Source organism: Sciurus carolinensis, chromosome 7, assembly GCF_902686445.1.
Source record: "Sciurus carolinensis chromosome 7, mSciCar1.2, whole genome shotgun sequence".
Classification (NCBI taxonomy): domain Eukaryota; kingdom Metazoa; phylum Chordata; class Mammalia; order Rodentia; family Sciuridae; genus Sciurus; species Sciurus carolinensis.
The window spans coordinates 126,273,899-126,296,850 of NC_062219.1; the positions used below are offsets into that span (position 1 = coordinate 126,273,899).

Genomic DNA, 22,952 nt, shown 5'->3' on the forward strand with positions numbered 1-22,952 from the left:
TGAGAATGATATGGAAAAGGTGAGAGAGTTCTATGGATAGAATTAATGACCTTAAATACACGTCAGAGTGACTTGCATGGATTAGACATACCTACTTCTGTCTATAGGCAAGTACACAGAAAAAAGGAAGGGGCTGCAGGGCGAGCATCATTCACAGTCAAAACATACTTAATAAAGAAAAAATATGAACAAAATCCAAAATAATACAAATTAAATAAAAATTCAGAAAGCACACTGGAGGGATGATTGTCATCAGAGTTAGAGAAAATAAATTATGGAAAAATTCCTGAAGTCTAATTGAAAATTCTTCTTTAAAAAAATTGAAGAATGGAGTCTAGTTCAATAAAGCATTTTTTGACATAAAAAAAGAATAGAAAAAAATAATTGAAGAACGGTCTCTGGTAGAAAAAGATATGATGTGGATATAACAATGTTTTAAAAATAGAAAACATGTATCTTATATTGTAATTATTTAATACTGTGGGTGGACTGCAATTTTTAGAAAATTGTTTTATCAATATGATAATTCTGACTTTGCTTATTTCACATCCCTTCCACATCATGGAATTTTCGTGTGAAAGAAAACCTGGGCCCAGAGATGTTCCTAAATTCTCTGTGGTCCTATAACATCTTAAGTAATATAGCTGAATTATAGGGGCCACAGTAATTCAGAAAACAAACTTGCAGTACAGATGTTTTGTTTTGTTTTAAATCTTTAAACTCCAAATTTATTGTCTGGACAATCTCACTATCTCATTTAAGGCATTGATTATATTTTGATTTTTACCTTTACCTTTCTAATTATAAGGACATTCTAAGAATTAATGATTAATAATATCCTAAAATATGGATACTAAAATTTCCTTTGTCATAGGGTCTGGGGGTGGGTGAGTATTACTGGTTCACACACTCAATTTATACCTGAAGAAACTGATGTTGAAAGTGTTTGATTTCTTGTTCAATTTCAAGTAGCTAGTAGTGATGGGATTAAATCCAAAGATCACTCACTCCCTATGCAGGTGGTAAAACTATTCAAGCAACTTGTTGGGGTAGGACAGGCCTAGCATGATGATTCTCAGAGCTCAAAATTTCCTACTCCTTCTTCTACTATCACTACCTTGATATTGCACCCTTTCTAACATTTCTGAAATGATGCAACACTGCTTGTGAAGAGGATTTATGTGATTCCAGGATTCCGTGCTATACCTGCTTGATCAGACAGCTGGAGACAAAAACCAGTAAACTTTTTAACAACCTCCCCAGCTGATTTTTATGTTAGCCAAAGTTTGAAAACCACTGTCTGGGAATTTCCCTAGCATAGTCACCTCTACTTGTTATTGAATTTTCAACATAAGGAGATCATTATTGTCTTCCTGTATTTTTCAAAGGAGGAAATTCAGTTTCAGAATATTTATCTATTTTTTACTGTAACTGCCATTTCTTATAATGCCATGAATGGAAATTTGGTCATTTAATGACAGACCTTTGCCTTCTTCCATCCAAGAGTTATTGCACAATATCCTCTATAATTGTATGACCAATGTGTGGTTATGCTTTTAATTCCTTATAACTCTTTCTAATTTTTTGCCATTTCCTTATTATAGGTGAAACAAATTGAAGAGAATGGCACTCATTAATGAAAGTCAGCCTGAAGAATTCATTCTACTAGGCTTTGATGATCTACCTTGGCTAGAGCTTCCTCTATTCATTATTCTTTTGATAACATATCCCATGACCCTGATGGGAAACATTGCCATCATCCTGGTGTCCAAATTAGATCCCAGTCTCCGCAGTCCCATGTATTTCTTCCTCACCAATCTATCCTTTTTGGACATATGTTTAACCACAAGCATTGTGCCTCAGATGCTATTAAACCTTGGAAGCTCTAAGAAGACCATCAGCTATGTAGGATGTGTAGTTCAACTTTATTTCTTTCACTTTATGGGGGCCACAGAATGTCTGCTCTTGGCTATCATGTCCTTTGACCGCTATGTGGCCATCTGCAGACCTCTGCACTACCCCCTCATCATGAATCAACGCATCTGCACCTTACTAGCATCCGTTACGTGGCTGACTGGAGTGCTCTTTGCTTTCTCAGAGGCTACTCTTACATTGCAATTGCCATTGTGTGGTGTCAATCAACTGGACCACTTGTTGTGTGAGATTCCAGTTCTGATAAAGACTGCCTGTGGGGAAAAGGAGGCTAATGAGCTTGCACTCTCCGTGGTGTGTATTTTTGTATTAGTTATTCCCCTATGTTTAATTCTTACCTCCTATGCTAGTATTGGACATGCTGTACTTAAGATTAAATCTTCTGAAGGAAGGAAAAAGGCCTTTGGGACATGTTCCTCTCATCTCATTGTAGTTTCCTTATTTTATGGTCCAGCCATTAGCATGTACCTTCAGCCTTCATCCTCCATCACCAGGGACCAACCCAAGTTCATGGTTCTCTTCTATGGAGTGGTGACTTCTACAGTCAACCCCTTCATCTACACCCTGAGGAATAAGGATGTGAAGGGGGCATTAGGCAACCTAGTGAGGAACATTTTCATTTCCAAGTGAGGAACATTTTCATCTCCAAGTGAAAGGTTACAAACCCAAATTAAATTACCTAACATTAACAGGTTTGTGTGGGTTTTCTAAGAATTCACATTTAAAAAACTTTTTTAGATGTTGAGAGACCTTTATCTTACTCATTTATTTATATGTGGTGCTGAGAATTGAACCCAGTGCCTCACATATGCCAGACAAACACTCTACCACTGAACCATGACCCCAGTCCCTAGTAATTCATTTTCCATTAGTAATGGAATCTCATGCTATGTGTTCGATTTGACAACTATATTTGTTTCTCACATTTTATAATCGCATTAGGCATGAATGTTATTAGATTATGTACACTAGTATGGAAAGCCCATTTGTGAGAATATTGAAAAATAGTATTTTCCATTTGAATTTTGAAATAATAACTGTATTGAGTAGTAAAAGGAGCATATTAAATTTTAATTATAATATAAACTTGTTAGTTTAAGCACATCATCATAAATTCACACCACATAAAATGCTACCAGTGGGTTTCCCATTGGTGTCACCTATGAAACTTTACATGACTCTTGCATTTTGACCCAAGTCTCTGCAGACAGTATGGCTTCACTTTATGTTTAAGGGGAAACATTCTACGCTTCAAAAAAATCACGTGTTTATCAGCTTCAGCTCATGTAGATTCTATCACTTTTTCAAAAATGGATTGTAATTCCTGTATACTGAATTAGTATGCAATGTTTGATATGTTTAATTAAAGAATTTATCATTAAATATTAAAATGAATAAAATTTAGAGAAAAAGTATGAATAAGTATTTTTAAAGTTCATAACCATGAGTCTTTTGAATCAATGAGTAAAGAAGTTAATAATGGACCATTATCTGGAAACATTTTTGTATATAAATTGGAACAGCAAGAAATGCCTTTTGAAACTGGACAACAATAATATAAGAAGGAAATAATTTGTATTTTTGGAAGGTCAGCAACTAGATAACATCAACAAATATATAATATGAGTATCTTTTTAATGATACAAATTTTGGATACAAATGATATTCAAAAATTTGTGACATCCTGAAAGTTTTAAAACATTTATAAAACTCACACTTCAACTTTGAAATGCTGTTACAAAATTAGTTATAATTTATTAAAGCAAATTCATGTTTTTTGTGGTTAGTTAGTATTGAATTCATATTTAAGAATTCAATATGATGTTGCATATTGAAGACATATAGACTTGTATGAAAAACACCCCTTCCTCATTTGAACTTTCCTAATGTGTCTTCTGGTATGATCAATATCTGAGAAAAATCACTAAAAGAAAATTCCCATGGTACACTGAACCAACAACCAGAATCAACTGCAACCAGATCTACTCTTTGAAAATAACAGAATATCTGGTACTAGATCATGTCTTGAGACCTTTGGAGTTTGGTAACAACTTTGAGTGACTTAAAAATTAATTTCTGGGTAATTGCTAGGGGATCAAAGTTTTTAAATTTCAAGACTTTCATACTTAGATTTTCTTTGTAGTTTTGAAATATTTGCATATTCATTAGGTATGTTGAGGATGAGACCCATTTCTAAATATGGCAGAATTCATTTTTATTGAAATACAATCTATATACATAGCTGAAGGTAATCTTGAGAAATATTTTTGTGCATTCTGACTATAATCCATTATGACAGATGAGTGTAGAATTTTCCACTTGCATTACATGAGTATTCAAAAAGTTCAGATTTCAGAGTTTTTTGTATTAAGGATGCTCAACCTGTATAGGTATTTTGAGCTTTGGTGGGGAAAGAGATCAATTCTGTGTTAAAAGCATAGCTATTAAGGCTTACTATAGTTGTTCATAGCGCTTTATTATATTATCCTGAGTCCTGACTCATTTGATGTGTATGCTATATTCTTGGCCTGTAAAGATTATTCATTTTGGAAATATAAATGTAATACAGACTCAGTGACATATCAGAACATCCTAAGAGAATTAACATAAATGTCTCAGGATAAAGAATACTTAAAATAGTGGTGAGAAAAACCCACACAATCACTTCATTTGTACTACAGAACTTCACATTTCTAAGGTATGTATATTCAGTATTTTTCATAATTTAGTTAATCTTTAAGAAGCCCTGCTGAAGGAAAGGCATATCATTATATCAAAGTGAAACTGTACTCTACTTCTGATGCAAAGCACAAACAATCTTGAGAGAGCTTTCTTCAAGAAAGCTAATTAAAAAACTTTTGTAATTTCCCAAAGAAACCAGACTTATTCCAAAGAACAAATAGGAAACATTAAAACATTTTAACTTTTGTTGTAATGATAAAAGATTTGGGAAAGTCTTTTAGAAATCAAGATGGTAAACTAGAGATATCCTCCTGTATACATAGCATAAAAATGAAAACAGTTTCAAATGCTTCTGAATGTAGACATTTAATTACTGACCTCAAGATCTTAGTATCATCATATATATTGAACTTTGGTTATTAGTATATGTAGAGAGTTAGGAGGTTAACTTAAATAACCACTGTTGCTTTCTGTTATTTTATATAGGCAGAAACCAAGTCCAGTACACTAAGAGGATTCTAATTGTACTTCTCATTACCACTCTTTCAACTTCTACATTGTATTGTATATATGACCATCAAACCACCATCCCTTTCCAAACCAATTATAATTTGTTATAATAATTCCATTTACTATACTCTTCTGCATTGTCTCCTCTGTTCTTTCATTTATTTTTGCAGTTAGAAATGCCTCTTCCAGCAATGTATGAGTGTTGGTGCAAACATTATGGAGAGCAGTATGGAGATTCCTCAGAAAACTTGGAATGAAACCACCATTTGACCCAGTTATTCCACTCCTCAGTATATACTCAAAGCACTTAAAATCAGCTTACTACAGGGATGCAGTCACATCAATGTTTATAGCAGCTCAACTCACAATAGCTAAACTAAGGAACCAACCTAGGTGTCCTTCAACAGATGGATGAATAAAGAAAAGTGTGATATATATATATACACACACAAAGGACTGTTACTCAGCTTTAAAGAGGAATGAAATTATGGCACTTGCTGGTAAATGGATAGAGTTGGAGAATATCCTACTAAGCAAAATAAGTCAAATCCAAAAAACCAAAAGCTAATGTTTTCTGGGATATTCGGATGCTAATTCACAGTAAGAGTGGGGTGGTGCCAAGGAAGAACAGAGTTACTATTAGGTAAAGTGAAGTGAAGGGAGGGGAGTGGGGATAGGGGTAGGGGGATAGTAGAGAGAAACAGACATTATTACCTCATGTACAAACAACTGCATGATCAATGTGATCCTACAACATGTACAATCTGAAAAATGATACATACATTTATGTATGATTTATCAAAATGTATAAACGGCTTTTTTGTCATGTATAACTAATTAGAGCAAATAAAATTTTAAAAAAAGAAATGCCTCTTCCAATTTTCTAAATCTTAAGATCTTCCTTAAAATGAACTAATGCAATAAGTGGGAAAATACATTTCCTAAAATATGGTTCTGTCTATTGCTAAGGAAAAATGCATATTACCAAAGGAAACAACAGGAAAGAAATAAAGTCACAAAGTACCTACAAAACAAACAGAAAACTAGCAAAACTCTTGGCAACTCTATGAAACCCTGTCTCAAAATTTAACAAAAAAGACTGGGGATGTAGCTCAGTGATCAAGTGCTCCTGAGTTCAATACCCAGTACCAAAAGCAAAACAAAACACAAACAAAACGAACAAACAAAAACGCAAACAAACAGAAAATAAAAAAAGAAAAAAAACCTGACAGAATGAAAAGTAAGTCCTTACCAATCCATAATTACCTCTGATGTAAATGGACTAAAGTGTGCAATTGAAAGACTTAGAGTGACTGACAGATAATAAAATAAGCTCCAAATAAATGCTGACTACAAAGATTCCTTTCATTTTTAAAGACAAACAGACTGAGTGAAGGGATGGAAAAAGACTATAAAAGAGAATGGAAACCAAAGGAGAGTAGTATTAGCAAAACTTACACCAGTTATGATAGACTTTAAGTCAAAAACCATGAAATTAAGTAAATAATTCATTATGTAGTATTGAAGTCAATTTCACCAAGGACATAATAACCACAAATTAGACAAAACTAACATTAAGAGTCCTGAAGAGAGAATTATACAGGAATACAATTAAAGTAAGGGACTTCTATATTCCATTTTCACTAATAAGCTGATCATCCAAACAGAATATTAATAAGAAAACATTGTTCTTAAGCTAAACTTTAAAACAAGTGAACCTAAGAGATGGTTATAAAACATTCTTTCTCAAATCATTGGTATACACATCTTCTCAAGTACATGAAGAACTTTCTCCAGGAAATGTTATGTATTAGTTCATAAAACTATTTCTAACTATTTTAAGGAGTTTGAAGTCATATTATGTAAACTTTTCTGAATAAAGTGGTATGAAATAAATGACAAAAGAAATTTTAAAAGTTTCAAATACATGGAAATTAAGTAACATGCTGTTGTTTAAACAATGAATAAATTAAATTAAAAATGACAAAGAATTCTAAAAATCTATTGAGACAGATAAAGATGAACATGCAACATTCCAAAGTCTGTGCAGAAGCAAATTAAGCTAAGACTAGAAATATAAGAGAAAAATAGATAACAAAACTAAGATTTTTAGATTTTTGGAAATATAGTAAAAAAATCAACAAACCATTAAAGAAAAAAGCAAAAATTCAAATAAGCATAATTATATACAAAAGAGGAGCTACCACAGAAATACAAAGGACAATAAGGTTACTATGGATAATTCATATTAATAATTGGATAACCTAGAAGAAATGTACAAATTCCTAGAGCCTTACAACCTATCAAGACGGAATCATGAAGAAAGAGAAAGTGAACAAACCAATAACAACTAAAGAGATAAGATCAATAACAAGAAGTCTTCAATCAAAGAAGAGCTCAGGAACTGATGATTTTACTGCTAAATTCTATCAAATGTTCAAATAGTAATCCTCAAACTTTCCCCCCCAAAATTAAAAAAGGTTATACCTCCAAATTTTTTTTGAAAGCAGGAAAATTTATTATAAGAAATGGAAATTTAGGTCAATATCCATGATGATAAGAGTTGAAAAAACCATCAAGAAAATGCTAGCAAATTGAATTCAACAACACATTAAGAGTATCATTCAATGGGGACAGAGAGGGAAAGCCTGCAGTACTAAAGGAGGAGCCAGGACTTGCCCTGCCCTGCCACTTCCTTTATGCTGCAGCCTGTTCACGCACATCCATCTGGACCTCCACTCATTTGTCAGTGGGGCGCTTTCCTCCCTGTGTCTCCCTCTGCAGACGGGCGCTGTGGAGTGGCGGCTCCCAGGCAGCCATGTGGACCCAGAGATAGACATTCCAAGGGTCTCCAGCCATCCTGGGAGATGGCCCCCAAATTTGCAACTCTTTCCCCTCCCTCAGGAAGGAGATGACTGGAGGCGTCCCCTTCACAGACACAAGCACATCAGCAAACCCTATGAAAGCGGAATTTTCTAACAAAATAAACTTGCTTGTTTGGTCTGTTTTCTGTAACTTTTGCTAAATACTTTATACATTTTTTGATGTTAAAAAGCTGTGTCTCCTGCCAGCCCCCCTTACTCCCGGTATGAATGTGTTTACTTCACATTGTATATCCTTCCATCCTCTGGCTGCCTAGATCAGTAAATAAAATTGATGTAATATAATTTATAAGTAACACTGTTGACACTCTGATCCCGATGGAGGCTGTAACCCGCCCCTCTCCAGCCCCTCCCCACCCCCTAATAGCATTCGTGTGTATTAAAGCTGAAGAATTAAATGTTTAAAGAGTTAAAAAAAAAAAAAAAAAAAAGAGTATCATTCAACTTGAGTGAGTGGTTTTAACCCTGGAACAAAAGGATGATTTCCATATACAGATCAGTAAATGTAACACATCATTTTAACAACAGAATGATAAAAATAATAAAAATCATGATAATTTCAATAGACATGGAAAAATTACCTGACAAAATCCAACATCATTTTTCTGATTAAAAAAATTGACAATTCAAGCATAGTAGGAAGGTATCTCAAAACAAGTGTAACAATAAATGTTGGTGAGGGTGTGGGAAAAGGTTCACTCACACATCGTTGGTGGGACTGAAAACCAGTGCAATCACTCTGGAAAACAGTATGGAGTTTCTTCAGAACACTTGGAATTAATCCACCATTTGACCTAGTTATCCCACTCCTTGCTTTATACCCAGAGGACTTTAAAATCAGCATATTATAGTGACACAGCCACATCAATGTATATAGCAACTCAATTTAGTAGTGTCAAGCTATGGAACCAATCTAGGTACCCCTTAACAGATAAATGGACAAAGAAAATGTGGTATATATACACAATGGAGTAATACTCAGTCTTAAAAAATAATGAAAATGATGGCATTTTCCAGTAAGTGGATAGAACCTGAGAATACCATGTTCCGTGAAATAAGGCAGTCCCCCAAAACCAAAGGTCAAATGTTCTCTCTGATATATGGCTGCTAAACCATAACAAGGAAGGGTAGGGAGGGGAAGTATAGAATTTCATTGGATTAGAGAGATGGGAATAAAGGGAAGGAAGGGGGGATGGGAATTAGATAGCAGAATGAATTGGACATAAATTTCTTTTGCTCACATATGAATACACGACCATTATAACTCCATATCATGTATAACAACAAGAATCAAAAGTGTAATGACTTGCACTCCATGTATGTATAATATATCAAAATACACCCTACTGTCCTGCATATCTTAAAACAAAAAATAAAAAGAAAGGTCTTGAATGAGAAGGCTTCAATGAACCTCATCCTCATTGGTGAAAAATTGAAAACCTTTAAGTACTGGAATAAGATGGGATATTCAGTTTCCCAACGTTTTTTCAGTATAGTACTGTAAGTCCTAGTCAAAATAATTATGTGGGAGAAAGAAATAAAAAAGCATTCAAATAAGAAAGGAAGAAGTGCAGTTGTCACTGTTCCATGAAAAAAAAAAAAAAAAAAAAACAGAAAAAAAAACACTAGAACTAATCAGCAAATTTCATACAGTTGCAGGATACAAAGTCAACACACAAAAACCAGTATGGAAAAAAAGATTTTCTCCCACTCTGTAGGCTCTCTTTTCACATTATTGATTATATCCTTTGCTGAGAAAAAACTTTTTAGTTTGAATCCATCCCATTTATTGATTATTGCTTTGATTTCTTGTGCTTTGGGAGTCTTGTTAAGGAAGTCTGTGCTAAGTCAACATGATAAAGATTTGGGCCTACTTTGTCTTCTATTTGGTGCAAGGTCTCTGGTCTAATTCCTAAATGGTGAGGACTGTTTCCGCAATGCTGCTTGACAAGGTCCAAGCATGGGGAAGGGCTTGGCAAGGTCACCATTCCAGGAAATTGCCACTGTCATCTCTCCTAGGAATTGGATGTTTTCTTGCAATTATCATTCTTACAACTATGCAACTACAAATCATATTCCCTAGATCATTGTGATAAGAATTTAACTTCAATGAGTCTGTGGAGCTTGGGGGAGGATGAGGAATGCTTTAAAAAATGTACCAATATCACACATAATAAGTCTGAAAGTACAGAGTTTGAGCAGTTCTTCAGAAAACTACAGTTACAGGAATTGCTTGCTCCTATACTCCTAACTGCTGCCCCAGTTAATGCTTTACCAGTAAAACAACAACCTGACAAATGGAACAAGAGACTTGTTGTCCCCACAGTGCAAGGACTGCCCTACTTAGCTTATAGGATTGGGGGACATTTGTGGTATCCACCTAGAGGGAAACAAGCAAATAAGTATAAGGACCCACCTCTCACAGATCCCTCTCTTCCCTAAACAGGAGAGTACAATGAAAATGAAAAATTAATATTAATGGTAAATGGACAAATGTCCAATAATGATCCTTCCTTCAAAGGCTTAGATGTCAAGGGCCACCCTGGAAATGTAGGACTAAAGAACAAAGAAACAGCATATGCAAATACCTAGAAAAATATTATAATAATATCAAATGCCCTCATTGCATGTTAACTGGTTAAGCAGTTTATGCTGGCTTAGGTCTCATGTATGTATTGTAGTAGGTAGAGGATAAATCAATAACATAAAGAATATTAGGATAAAATGAAGCATGCACACTGATTGTTTGGTAGTAAATAACCTAACTTAGATTTAGGTGAGCTTGGTTAGGTAATAGAGTAGACCTTTAAGGTTAAATCAACAGCATAAAAATACGAGTTAAAAATTAAGTACATGTTTTGCTTAACAGTTCAGCAAAATTAGTTTAAAACAAAATAGAGTCATTATGTTGACAATAGGTCTGACACCAAAGGGTAAACAAAGGCCAGTAGGATGAAAAGAGGAAAATACCTTTCACTGTAATATGCTTATGTGAGTAACTTTAAGTAAATATAGAAAGTTGACTAATGTACCCACTATGAGTTAGACACCTGCTGGGAAGTGTGGTCAATGACAAATCTTGTAATAATTTCTCTATAACTTGTATCTTGTTTAATCCTACTTTACTTAATACAATAAAAGAAGAGCTAAAATAAATCTGAGTGGCACTTGCTTCAAGTTGCTCCAGGGGTTCGTTTCATTCCTCTGTGTTGACTCCACCCATCCTTCAGGGAACCCGAGAGTTACTGGGGCTGGCTCCTGGCACCTAAATCATTGATCCATTTTGAGTTGAGTTTTGTGCTGGGTAAGAGATAGGGGTTTAATTTCATTTTAAAACTTCATATGGATTTCCAGTTTTCCCAGCACCATTTTTTGAATTTCTCCATTGTATGCTTTTGGCTCTTTTGTCTAGATGAGTTAACTGTATTTATGTGGGTGTTGCCACCTGCAGCAACAATCCTGAGGGAATTTATCGGAGGTGGACATGAACTACTTTTATTACTTTATCTGGGCTACTTCCTTGCTTACTTGCTTATTCGCTAGTTTATAGAGGAAGAGAGACTTTGTTTACTTTTAGTTTTAGAGGAAGTGAGACTTTGCTTAGAGGAAGAGAGACTTTGCTTAGAGGAAAAGAGACTTTGCTTAATTTTAGAGGTGCTACTCTTTCAGAGAGGCTACGCTTATCAAAGGTCTACTGCTTCTTAAAGGTGGGTCACTTCTTGGAGGTGCAGGGTGCGGCATGCAGCCTGCGGCCTGCAACCTGCAACCTGCGTCCTGCAACCTGCAACCTGCAATCTAGAGGTGTCTCTTCGTTCTGCATTCTGCGATCTGCGACCTAGAGTTGTCTGCTTAGTCCTGCATTTGCGATCTCCTCCCAGGCAAAGAGAATGTCTTATATATGCTAAGGCAGTCAATCATCTTAGGATTAAGTAGCACGATTGGAGCATGTGCCACGGTACCAATCAAGAAAGAATGAGGAACATCTGTTGATCACTAGCGCAGAGGAGACATTAACTAATCAGGCAAAAGTAGACCACGCCGTGTTAACACTAATTATGCGCCACCTCTTGGTCCAACGCCAGCCGCCATCCTAGGGCTCTCTGCATGTGGGTTTGTCTCTGTGTCTTCTATTCTGTACCATTGGTCTGCCTGTCTATTTTGGTGCCAATACCATGCTGTTTTTGTTACTATTGCTCTGTAGTATAGTTTAATTTCTGATATTGTAATACCTCCTGTTTTACTTGTTCTGCTCAGGATTGCTTTGGCTATTCGAGGTCTCTTATTCTTCCAGATGAAGTTCATGATTGCTTCTCTATTTCTATGAGGAATGTCCTTGGGATTTTAATTGGAATTGCATTGAATCTGTATGGTGCCTTTGGTAGAATGACCATTTTGACAATATTAATTCTGCATATCCAAGAACATGGGAGATCTTTCCATCTTCTAAGATTTTCTTCAATTTCTTTCTTTAGCGTTCTGTAGTTTTCACTGTAGAGGTCTTTCATCTGTTTTGTTAGATTGATTCCCAAGTATTACATTTATAAAGAACTTACAAAATTTTACACCCAAAATACAAAGTATCCAATCAATACATGGGCCAAGGAACTGGACAGATACTTTATAAAAGAAGATATACAGAAGATTAATAAATATATGAAAACGTGTTCAACATCTCTAGTAATTGGAGGAATAAAAATTAAAATAACTCTAAGATTTCATCTTACTTCAATTAGAATGACTATTATCAAGAACACAAACAATAATAGATGTTGGCGTGGATGTGGGGAAAAAGGAACACTATTACATTGCTGGTGGAGTTGAAAATTGGTGCAGCCACTCTGGAAAGTAGTGTGGAGATTCCTCAGAACACTTGGAATGGACCCCCTTTTGACTGAGTTATACCACTCCTCGGTTTATACCCAAAGAACTTAAAATTAGCATACCACAGTGAGGCAGCCACATCAATGTTTATAGCAGCTCAATTCCCAATAGCTAGATTGTGGAACCAACCTAGATGCCCTTCAGCAGATGAATGGATAAAAAAACTGGTGTATATACACAATGGAATATTATTCAGTCATAAAGAATAATAATATTATGGCATTTGTAAATAAATGCATGGAATTGGAGAATATCATGTGAAGTGAAATAAGCCAATCCCAAAAAACCAAAGGTCGAATGTTTTCCCTGATAAGTGGATGATGATATATAATGGGGGTTGGGAGTGAGAGAAGAATGGAGGAACTTTAGATTATGTAGAAGGAAATGAGAGGAAGGGGGGCTATGAAAAATGGTGGAATGAGATAGATATCGTTACCCTATGTGCATGTATGATTACATGAATGGTTTGAATCTACATGGTGTTCAACAATATAAATGAAACAATGTACCCCATTTGTGTATAATGAATCAAAATGCAGTCAGTAAAACATAAAAAATAAATAATTTAAAACAAACAAATAAACAAAAATACCACAAATACTTTTGGTTAAATGCAAAATGTATAATGTATAATCAAAAGCTTATTTTACCATAATCAATTTTCTAGGCATTTTATATGCTAACTGAATAATCTTCAAAACAACCCTTTTGGTGGGAATTCACATAATTGTGTATGTTTACATGAATGGTATGAATCTACATCATGCACAATCATAGAAACGAAAAGATGTACCCCATTTGTGTACAATGAATCAAAATGCGGTCTATAAAAATAAAAAAGATAATATTTGTATCATGCTGAGTTGATTTCTTTAGAAAAATGTGCTGCGTGTTTGGGTGTCCTTTCCATTGTACACCCTCTTGTCAAGTACTGTGATTATAACTGCAGACCCAACTAAACAGATATGAACACTGCCTGTGCTTTCACTTTGTGGTCAGTGCTGTGTCTCTAGTCTTCATTACTTTCTTCAGCTTCTTTCAGAGTTCTAACTGACTACCTAGGTTACCTCAGTGCATTCTGTTGTATAATAAAGAATATATCTATTAAAAGAGTATGTTTCTGTGTACTAATAGTGAACTATATGAAAAATAACTCAAGAACACAATCTCTTACAAAACTAGAAAATTTTAAATACCTATGAATACATTCAACAGATGAAGTGAAAAACCTGCACACTGAAAACTACAAAACACTGATGAAAGTAACTGAGACAGACAAATAAGTGGAAAGATACACGTTCACTGGAAAAATTAATGTTGTTAAAATATCCCACGTTACATACAGATACATTGCAATTCCTATCAAATTTCTAATGCTATTTTTCATGGAAATATAATAAACAATCCTGAAAATCTCATAGAATTTTTTTAAAAACTTCTAATATTACAAAGATGGTTATTACCAAAAAGAAACTGTAAACATTGCTCTATCTGATTCAAAATATACTTTGAAGCTATGGTAATAAAAACGTGGTACTCATAAATAAAAAGGCACATCAGCATATGGGGCAGAAGAGAGAGTCCAAATATGAACCCACAGATACATGTTGAATTGTGTTTCAGCAAACATGCTGAGAATACACAAAAGGAAAGTATAGTCTCTTCAGTAAATAGTATGGGAAAAACTAGATATCCACATAGAGAAGAATAGAATTGGGCTCTTACCTCATATAACCAATTCAAAATGAGTTAAATATTTAATGTAAGGTTAGAAACTGTAAAACTACTAGGAAAAGCAGGGAGAATTCACACAAAATTCATCTGGGCATTTTTTTTCAAGATATGACCTTACAGGATAAGCAACAAAATGAAAAGTAGACAAATTAGTCAAAACTGAAAAGCTTTTGCACAACGAAGGAAACAATAAAAACAAAGAGACACTATATGGAATGAGAGTAAATATGTACAAACCATACATCTGATAAAGAGGTTAACAACCAAAGTAAACAAGGAACGCAACAATAAGAAAACAAATGACTCCATTAAAAAGTAGGCTAAAGACCTGAATACATTGGACTCAAAAGATGATCTGCAAATAGCCAACAGGCATATGAAAAATTCCTCAACATCATGAACTATCAGAAAAATGCAAGTTTAAACTACAGTGAGTTAACGGCTCCCCCCTGATAGAACATAACTATCAAAAGGAAGAAAGAAATCAAGTCTCTGCAAGGATGTGGAGAGAAATGAATACTTGGCACTGTTGGTGGGAGTGTAAGTCAGTACAATTACTATGGAAACCAGTATGGAGTTTCCTCAAAATATTAAATATAGAAGTAGTATATGATCCAGCAATCCCATTTCTGGGCATACATCTAAAGGAAACAAAATCAGTATGTAGGAGAGATATCTGCATTCTCATGTTTATAATAGCACTATCCAATTAACACATGATAAGTGTTCATTAGTGGAAATAAAACATGGTATATATACACAGTGAAATATTTTTCAGCCATTAAAAAGAAGGAAAATCTGTAATTTATAACAACAGGGATGAGCCCATAAACTCTTAGGTTAAATGGAATAAGCCAGGTGCAGAAAGATAAATACTGCATGATGTCACCCCATATGGTGGTTGCCAAAGTTAATGTCATCGGTAGTGTTGGGTGGGTAGGGAATGGGGATGTGTTGGGTGAAGGACAGAAAATTACAATTTGATCTGTGGAATCCGTTCAAGGAATAAATTGTACAGCATAGTGACAACATACTATATGCTTGAAAAGTGCTGAGTGAATGTTAAGTATTCTAACTACCCAAATGATGTACATAGGAGGTAATGCATATGATAATTAGCTACATGTAACTATTCCACAATGTATATATTCACACAAATATCATGTTGTACACAAAAAATGTAAATGTAATTTTATCTGTCAATTTTAAAAATAAGTAAACTTGTAAAAACCAAAAATGAAGAAATTCAGATATGAATACATTTTTTTCTGAATGTCCTATAGTATAAAGTGACAGATTCAAAAAATAAAAATATTTAATTGTAGAAGAATTATTGAAAAAGTATATAAAGGTAGATATAATTTATGAATAAATTATTAGTTTAAAAAAGCTTCAAAACGTATTAGAAATGATGTAATTTACAAAATGATTATATTCCACAAATATGATTTTATACTTTATAAGAATACTTGATGTACAGAAAAAAAGGGAAAATGAATGCATTAAAAAGTTAACTCAATATTTTATTTAAAATTTTATTTAGATTAATGCTTAAACTAATTATAACCTCTAATTTATTAAAACCTTAGATAAGCATGTCACATTATAAGATGCACACGTCAACTTATTTTCAAAAACAAATCCTGTAGGCTCAGTATGTTAATTTCTATTTTGAGGGATGTTTTATGACTTATTTCCTTAACCTGCAGATCTGTGACAGATTCACTTCAGAATTACTCATTAAAGAAATCACTGAAGAATAGAAATGTTTTCATATGCACTATTTTGCACTGAGACCATTTAAAGGGAACTTTAGGGCTGTAAGTTCATTTACTTTTATGCTTTCCTAATTAAACAACTCCAAACTCATTTTCATGGTTTATGTTGTGTGGCTCGAACCTTCACCCTAGTTGTAAGAATTCTGCAGCATTTTTGTGCTACGATTACATTTGGTAATGGAGTTCACTTCTTGTTTTTCTGGAACAATGAACAATTAAACCTGAGGAACGCTGGAATCCCTCAGGGCTAGAGGACAGCACTGTGTGAAACATGGGTCTTTAATATTGGTTGCTTTTATTTACAGGTACGAACATTTCTCATCAATGTTGTTAATATCTATAATATCAGCTTATTGTTGTGTAAGTCTACTAGGATCCTGGTGTAGAGAGCCTATGTCAGTCCAAAATACCTCATTGAAGACAATATCTATAATTTACTTTCAGTTTATCATGAGAACTTTTTAAATGTTTTTGATGTAGCCCAATTGCACCCTAATTTCATTTTCGACTGGTGGGTGAAAGGTCACATGGCTGAAAGCTTAAAAATTCACTGAGCTTATCAACCTCCTTCCAGACATGGCACAAAGAAAGATGTAGACAATCTCTGTGTTCCTGAGAAAAGGGTGAGAGTATCCACTACAGAAAATTAGGATACAATGAGTGGAAAGTGCCTCTCAAGGTCATCTTATCCACATCTTGCAACACATTAAATAATCAGAGTATCTGATTTGTGTTGGGAGTGGCAAATGAATTTTGTTCTTTGAACTGCCCAGAGAAAGAGGTGATACCTCTCTAGGGGATTTCTCAGTGCAAAGGCACTGATCAAAGATTTTTCCAGTTGCCATGTCCAAAGGAGAATTCTGTGCCAACCTAGAATTTTATCAGTTTATAACCTTGAGTTCAAACACCAGCTGCCTGGAGGTAGAGAATTATGGGTGTAAGCAGATAGTTCTAATTGGGCTGCTTTTTCTCTTAACTTTGATTGTGTTTATCCTGAAGAAACTTTCTCACAATATATATTTTTGATGTTTAAACCTATATAATGCTGAGTTTGCCTGTAGTCCGTCTTCCTCGGTTAGAGGTTGTCTGACCACCCCAACATTTTATTTACTTTTGTGTCTGTTTGCCTTTTCTCAATCCCTTTACCACCCAGTTCAGAAACCTGAATAAACTGCCATGCAGAATATATATATATATGTATAATAGAGACAGTTCCAAAATCTCAAGTTATAGAAAGTGACACATACTACTCTATTAGTTCTGGACATATATTATCCCATTATCTGGTGAACTGTAAACTAAAAAACTGCAAAAATTTTTCAGAGAATTTGAAAATAGAAAACACAGTATGATCTATAGAAATTTTAACATAGTGCTAGCCCCAGTATCAAAGTGTCCCTTTTCTAACAATAAAGTATGTCTATCAAATAGTCCACAGGGAGGAGTTAAGAATCAACAAACAAAAAAAGCAGTCGACCAGATTTATCATTCTTACTGAAAAATGTTTGTTTTTAAATTTCCTTGTTGATAGATTTGCTCCCATTTGCTCCCCAGGGGTGGATACTCAGAAGTGGTCCTGTGGAGCACTATTAGAGCCTAACATGGTTGCTGCACTCTGTATGATGTGTTGGCATATGTAATATGTGCACCATTGAAACAAGGAATAACAGTGTAAGCACATCTCTTCATGGATTACTTCACATTTTTAGTTGTGCTTCCCTATTTCCATTCATTCATTTATTGAATTAACTGTGTATGAGAATTTATTGTTCACTATTTTTGTTTGTTCGCTTTAAAATGCTTTTATTAGTGCATCGCAGTCATACATATAGTTGAGTTCATTTTGACATAATTACACATTTATGGAACAAAATTTGCTCTATTTTGGTCTCCAGTTCTTCCTCTTTTTGTTCCCTTTTCCTCCCTTTTGGTCTTCCTTCTATTTTTTTTTTAAGCTGGTGCTTTATATATTCATATAAAAATGGGATTCACTGTGGCATATTCATAAAAGTACATAGCATAATTTGGTTAATTTCATTCAGCAGTTCCTCCCTTTTCTCATCCCTCCTCCCTCCCACTCTACTCCTTCTTTCATTCCTTATTTCTACCCTGGATTTGATAACTCAGTGAGATAATTATATACAAAAGAAATATATATTTTTTAAAAAATTAAATAAATAATGGATAAATTCTTATTGTATACAGACATAGGTTGTGGGTTAAAAAAGAAAAAATCATGTATATTTGTCAACTTCCATGAATAAACAGAAGGGTGATTTTAGATGGGAAAGAAGTAAAAATGTATATACATATATATCTAATAGCTATTTTGTAGATCTTGAGTATGTATTATTTGCCAATTAATTTTTTCTTTACTAAACAAACCAGAGTTTATTAGTTGGTGGAGAGGATGTTCTTTGCAATTCCAAATTTATAAAATCAATAAATTGAGGAAAGTTATTGTTTATATTTCCCAAGAATTCATATTTTTTAATATATGGGTTCATTAAGCCTCTATTCTGCCTTTGGAATCTCACATGAATTTATTTTTATAGGCAGAATGTAAATTATACCCAGAACACTGAAAAAAGAAGATGGTAAATTAGGTCCTCAGGCTTCTGTGATACTGGGGAGAGTATAAAAGAGTGAGGAAATGAATTCTGATTTTATATGTATACACATACACTATACATCTAAATAATCATAATATATAATATATTTCCCCCTGCACGCACATATGTAATAAGCTGAGCAGCAGGTTTCCTTTCACTGTTTATCAACTGTACCAATCTGAGACCATGTGATCCATTCAGAATGTTCCTGTGTGGAATCATCTGTAGGCTCTTCTTGAGAGATGGTCACAGCACTGTTTTGTAACAGTCACCCCTGTCTTACCTTATGAACCCTCTCAATGTTCTCATTCTTATTCAGCAAAGTACAGTTCAAACAAACAAAAAAGGTAAAAGTGAGCCAGTTAAACCTGAGGATTCAATTTCTGGTTTATGAAATAGATGAAGGCAGGTTTTTCCCTAAGACTTTAATTATTTTGTCCTTTTTTAATTTTTCTTTTTAGTTTTACAGGACAGTAGAGTGTGTTTTCACATATTTATACAAATATGGAATACATCTTATTATAATTAGGACCCCAGTCTTGTGTTTGTACATGATATGGAGATTCACTGTGGTATATTCATACACGTACAACGGAAAGTAAAAGCCAGATTCATTCCACTGTCTTTCCTCTTCCTGTCTCTCCTGCCTTCCTTTCATTCCCCTTTCTGAAATATACTGAACTTCTGTTCTTCTCCTCCATCTCCCCCTACCCCCTTATTGTGTGTTCACCCTTCAGTTTTTTGGGATTAGCTTATTTTACTTAGAGCAACCAGCTGGCTCACATTTTCTAAGCCAGTTTCAGTGGGTCCGCTTGTGTTTACAGCTGAGTTGTATGTTATTTTGCAACATTTTGTGGTTATTCAACTTTGAAAAACTTTACCTCTAATCCAACTGCTGTTGACCTGTGTTTGCTGATCCATTATTGCAACTGCATTTATGTGTCACCAAAGGGCTTCGGTGGAACTCACAGGCGCAGGATAGTGTTTCATTGTTGCTTCAGATTGTCAATTATTTTTTTCCTCAATAGAATAATGGCAATTACATCAGTTTAGTGATTATAGCCCACACCTTCTGTTCCAAAGACAAAAATAAAGCATTACTTCACTTTCCAGTTTCAGAGGTCTTTGTGCATAGATGGCTGACTCCATTGTTCTAGACCTGAGGTGAGGCAGAACATCATGGTGAAAGGGTATAGAGGAGGAAAGCAGCTCAGGACATGGCAACAAGGAAGCAGAGAGAGCTCAATTAAATAATTTTTTAAAAGAATCAGAAGGTGACAAAATTCTAGAATGCAGAGAATGATGACAGCATAAATATGAATAAAGAGAACAATCTCAGAAGACTGATGTGAATGAACTTCTATGGAAGGATTCCAGACTGTTAACTACTGGTGAGACCTGAGTGAAAAATTTGCTTAAATAATAAAACCAGGGTTAAAAACCTTTTGGATTAATATTGTAACTTTTAGTCTCCTTGTCATAAATCTATTGATGCAAAACATCTTTGTGCCATATTATCAGCTCGTGCCATTATGACTTGTTTAGTAATTGAATCTAATTTGGAGCCAAATTCATCAAGACACCAAGATTAAACACAAATCTATTCTTTATTTATTGGAATATGATTTCATTACAGTAAGTTTTTGGATATTGATGTTCAATGTTTATTTGAAGCATTTAGGAGAGTGTCACATAGTAGGGATTCTATCAATATTTATTGATTGAATGAGAAGAATAAGTGAAACATTAGTGTATATTAATGATACAAAGTTGTTACTGTTCAAGTCAATGAAGAACTTTAATATCATCAGGTAAAAAGTCTACACTGTGTTAGGCTACTGTGGGAAAAATAAAACCAAAGACAAGAGCCTTGTGTTTTCTTAAACATATTAAGAGGTATTGCCTCTCCCATCTCTATGTAGAAATAGGATCACTGTATCTTAATATAGCAGAATCTCAAAATAATATTTTGAGAAAAAATATAAATAAAAAATTGAATTTTGACATCAAAAATAATTTTCTTGACTTTCTCCTCGTGATCCAAGAAATTTTCTCTGAACTTTTGGAGGTAAATTGAGTTTTCCAGGAGTCTTTCAGTCTTAAATCCATTTTCCACAACAGGTGCCAAATTTTATCATTTCGTTATATTGGGATAAGAATGTGAGAGGGAAGAACATCCACAAGGGAATTGCTAGAGTGTCTCTTGACAAGACATTTCCACTGAGGTTCATTATCTGTATGGAGAACAAAGTCTCACAGCTTTATAAGGAGAGTGAGACCCCTCAACTATTATTTTAGGTTTTGATTTATTTTGTTATATTTGGGGGAGTACTGGAGATTGAATCCAGGGCCACATACATGCTAGGCAAGTGCTCTAGAGCTGAACTACATACTAACCCTCATAACAATTATTTGAGGGTAAAATAGGTTTCCACATTTGAAAATATTTGGAATCCTTCAAATAAGTATTAGGGACTTATGATATGAAATAAAGCTACTAAATATAGAAAAGATATTCAATTCTTATCCCCAGTTAATATTTAATTTTGATGAAAATATCTATATTATTTTTCTTGCAAGAAAGACACCAGTATAGAAGATTATTTGATTGAAGGTAAATGTTTTGTGTGGGTGGGAATTACCTATTCTGTTGTTATGATTTAATCTTTGCACAACTCCATGCATACTGTGAACTTTTTAATACAAAGTTGCATGTGAGAAAACATGTAAATAAATTGACACATTTTAATACTAATAAGCAGCATTCTAATTTGAAACACTGAGGCATGTTTTTGAAAATAATATAGGGATACTATTTGCATTAGTGGGCATTTACACTAATGCAAATAGTACCCTTGGGATGGTGCAAAAATCTTGAAAGCATTAACATCAGATTCAAGTTAGGTGATCTGAGTAATAAAGGAAATGGAAGGGAAGAAAATTTAATCCTTCCAATCCTTTTTCTAGGAAGATGAGAATATTGTTGGTATTTGAGTAAAACCTGAAGAAAAATTATTTAGAAGACTCATAAAAAAACAGAGCACTGTATTTCATGAAAATATCCAACTCAACATTAAGTATTGCACTTAAGCAAGTGTAGCCACACATGTTGGACTAATTGGTTCTCATAGCAGGGACAACAAGGGAGGTTCTGAACAGAAACAATACCTAAAAGATAAGTGAATTAACTGTTGGCAGTAGATTATATTCAGATTTTTAAAATTTCATATGCTGTTTTCTTTTCTACTACATCAATGTTTTGCAATCTTTTACATTACCTATAGTAAGAAATACATTTTGCTTAATAATTCACATGACACAAACTTACATATTTCCACTTGTAATGAAAATAAATAACTTGATAGAATAACATATAATTGTTCAAATGTGTGATAGATTACAACTCACAATGTGAAGAGCACTTGTATACATCAGACTGTGTTGATAAGTGCTTGGTGTCGCTAATCTTTTATCTTCCCAATCAATTAATGTTTGTCTTGTTTTTCAAGTTATGAGTATATTTCAGGGGTCATTTGCTTTTGATTGCATGATTCCTTTTATAAAGAAAATGCTTCAGTTGGCAAAAAAGTCAGTCTAGGTTTGGGTAATAGACTTATGGAAAACAATATGTGCTGTTTCTATGCCAACCAGACTAATCTACCTGGAACTCAAGGAGTTCTGAACGCAGTTCATAAATCTAACCAGAATATGTCAAGGGCCAGAAGACCATGGAAGAAAGAAATGAACACAAGTGGTAAGTCAGCATGACTGGTTCTTGAGTATATTAGCATCATTCATTCATTCATTTTATTCTCTTTTTTAAACATAAGGTGAATCTTAAGTTTCCCTTTATCTCATTATTTTGTGAAATTTTGCTATTTTGCATTTCTTGGTTTAAATAGAGATATTTGTTAGTTTTTCTTTTAGAAGCACCACAGAAG

General features: G+C 34.1%; 1 protein-coding gene across 1 annotated transcript; it reads left to right on the forward strand.

Annotated features, from left to right (window-relative positions):
- Positions 1 to 1,623: 1,623 nt before the first annotated feature.
- On the forward strand, positions 1,624 to 2,562 carry LOC124989101 (olfactory receptor 2B11-like). The gene has a single exon (XM_047559039.1). It carries the CDS (start codon positions 1,624 to 1,626, stop codon positions 2,560 to 2,562), a length of 939 nt encoding a protein of 312 aa, XP_047414995.1.
- Positions 2,563 to 22,952: the final 20,390 nt, after the last annotated feature.

Excerpts from the sequence above, each read along its gene's own strand:
- LOC124989101 (XM_047559039.1), top strand. The coding sequence starts at position 1,624 with ATGGCACTCATTAATGAAAGTCAGCCTGAAGAATTCATTCTACTAGGC.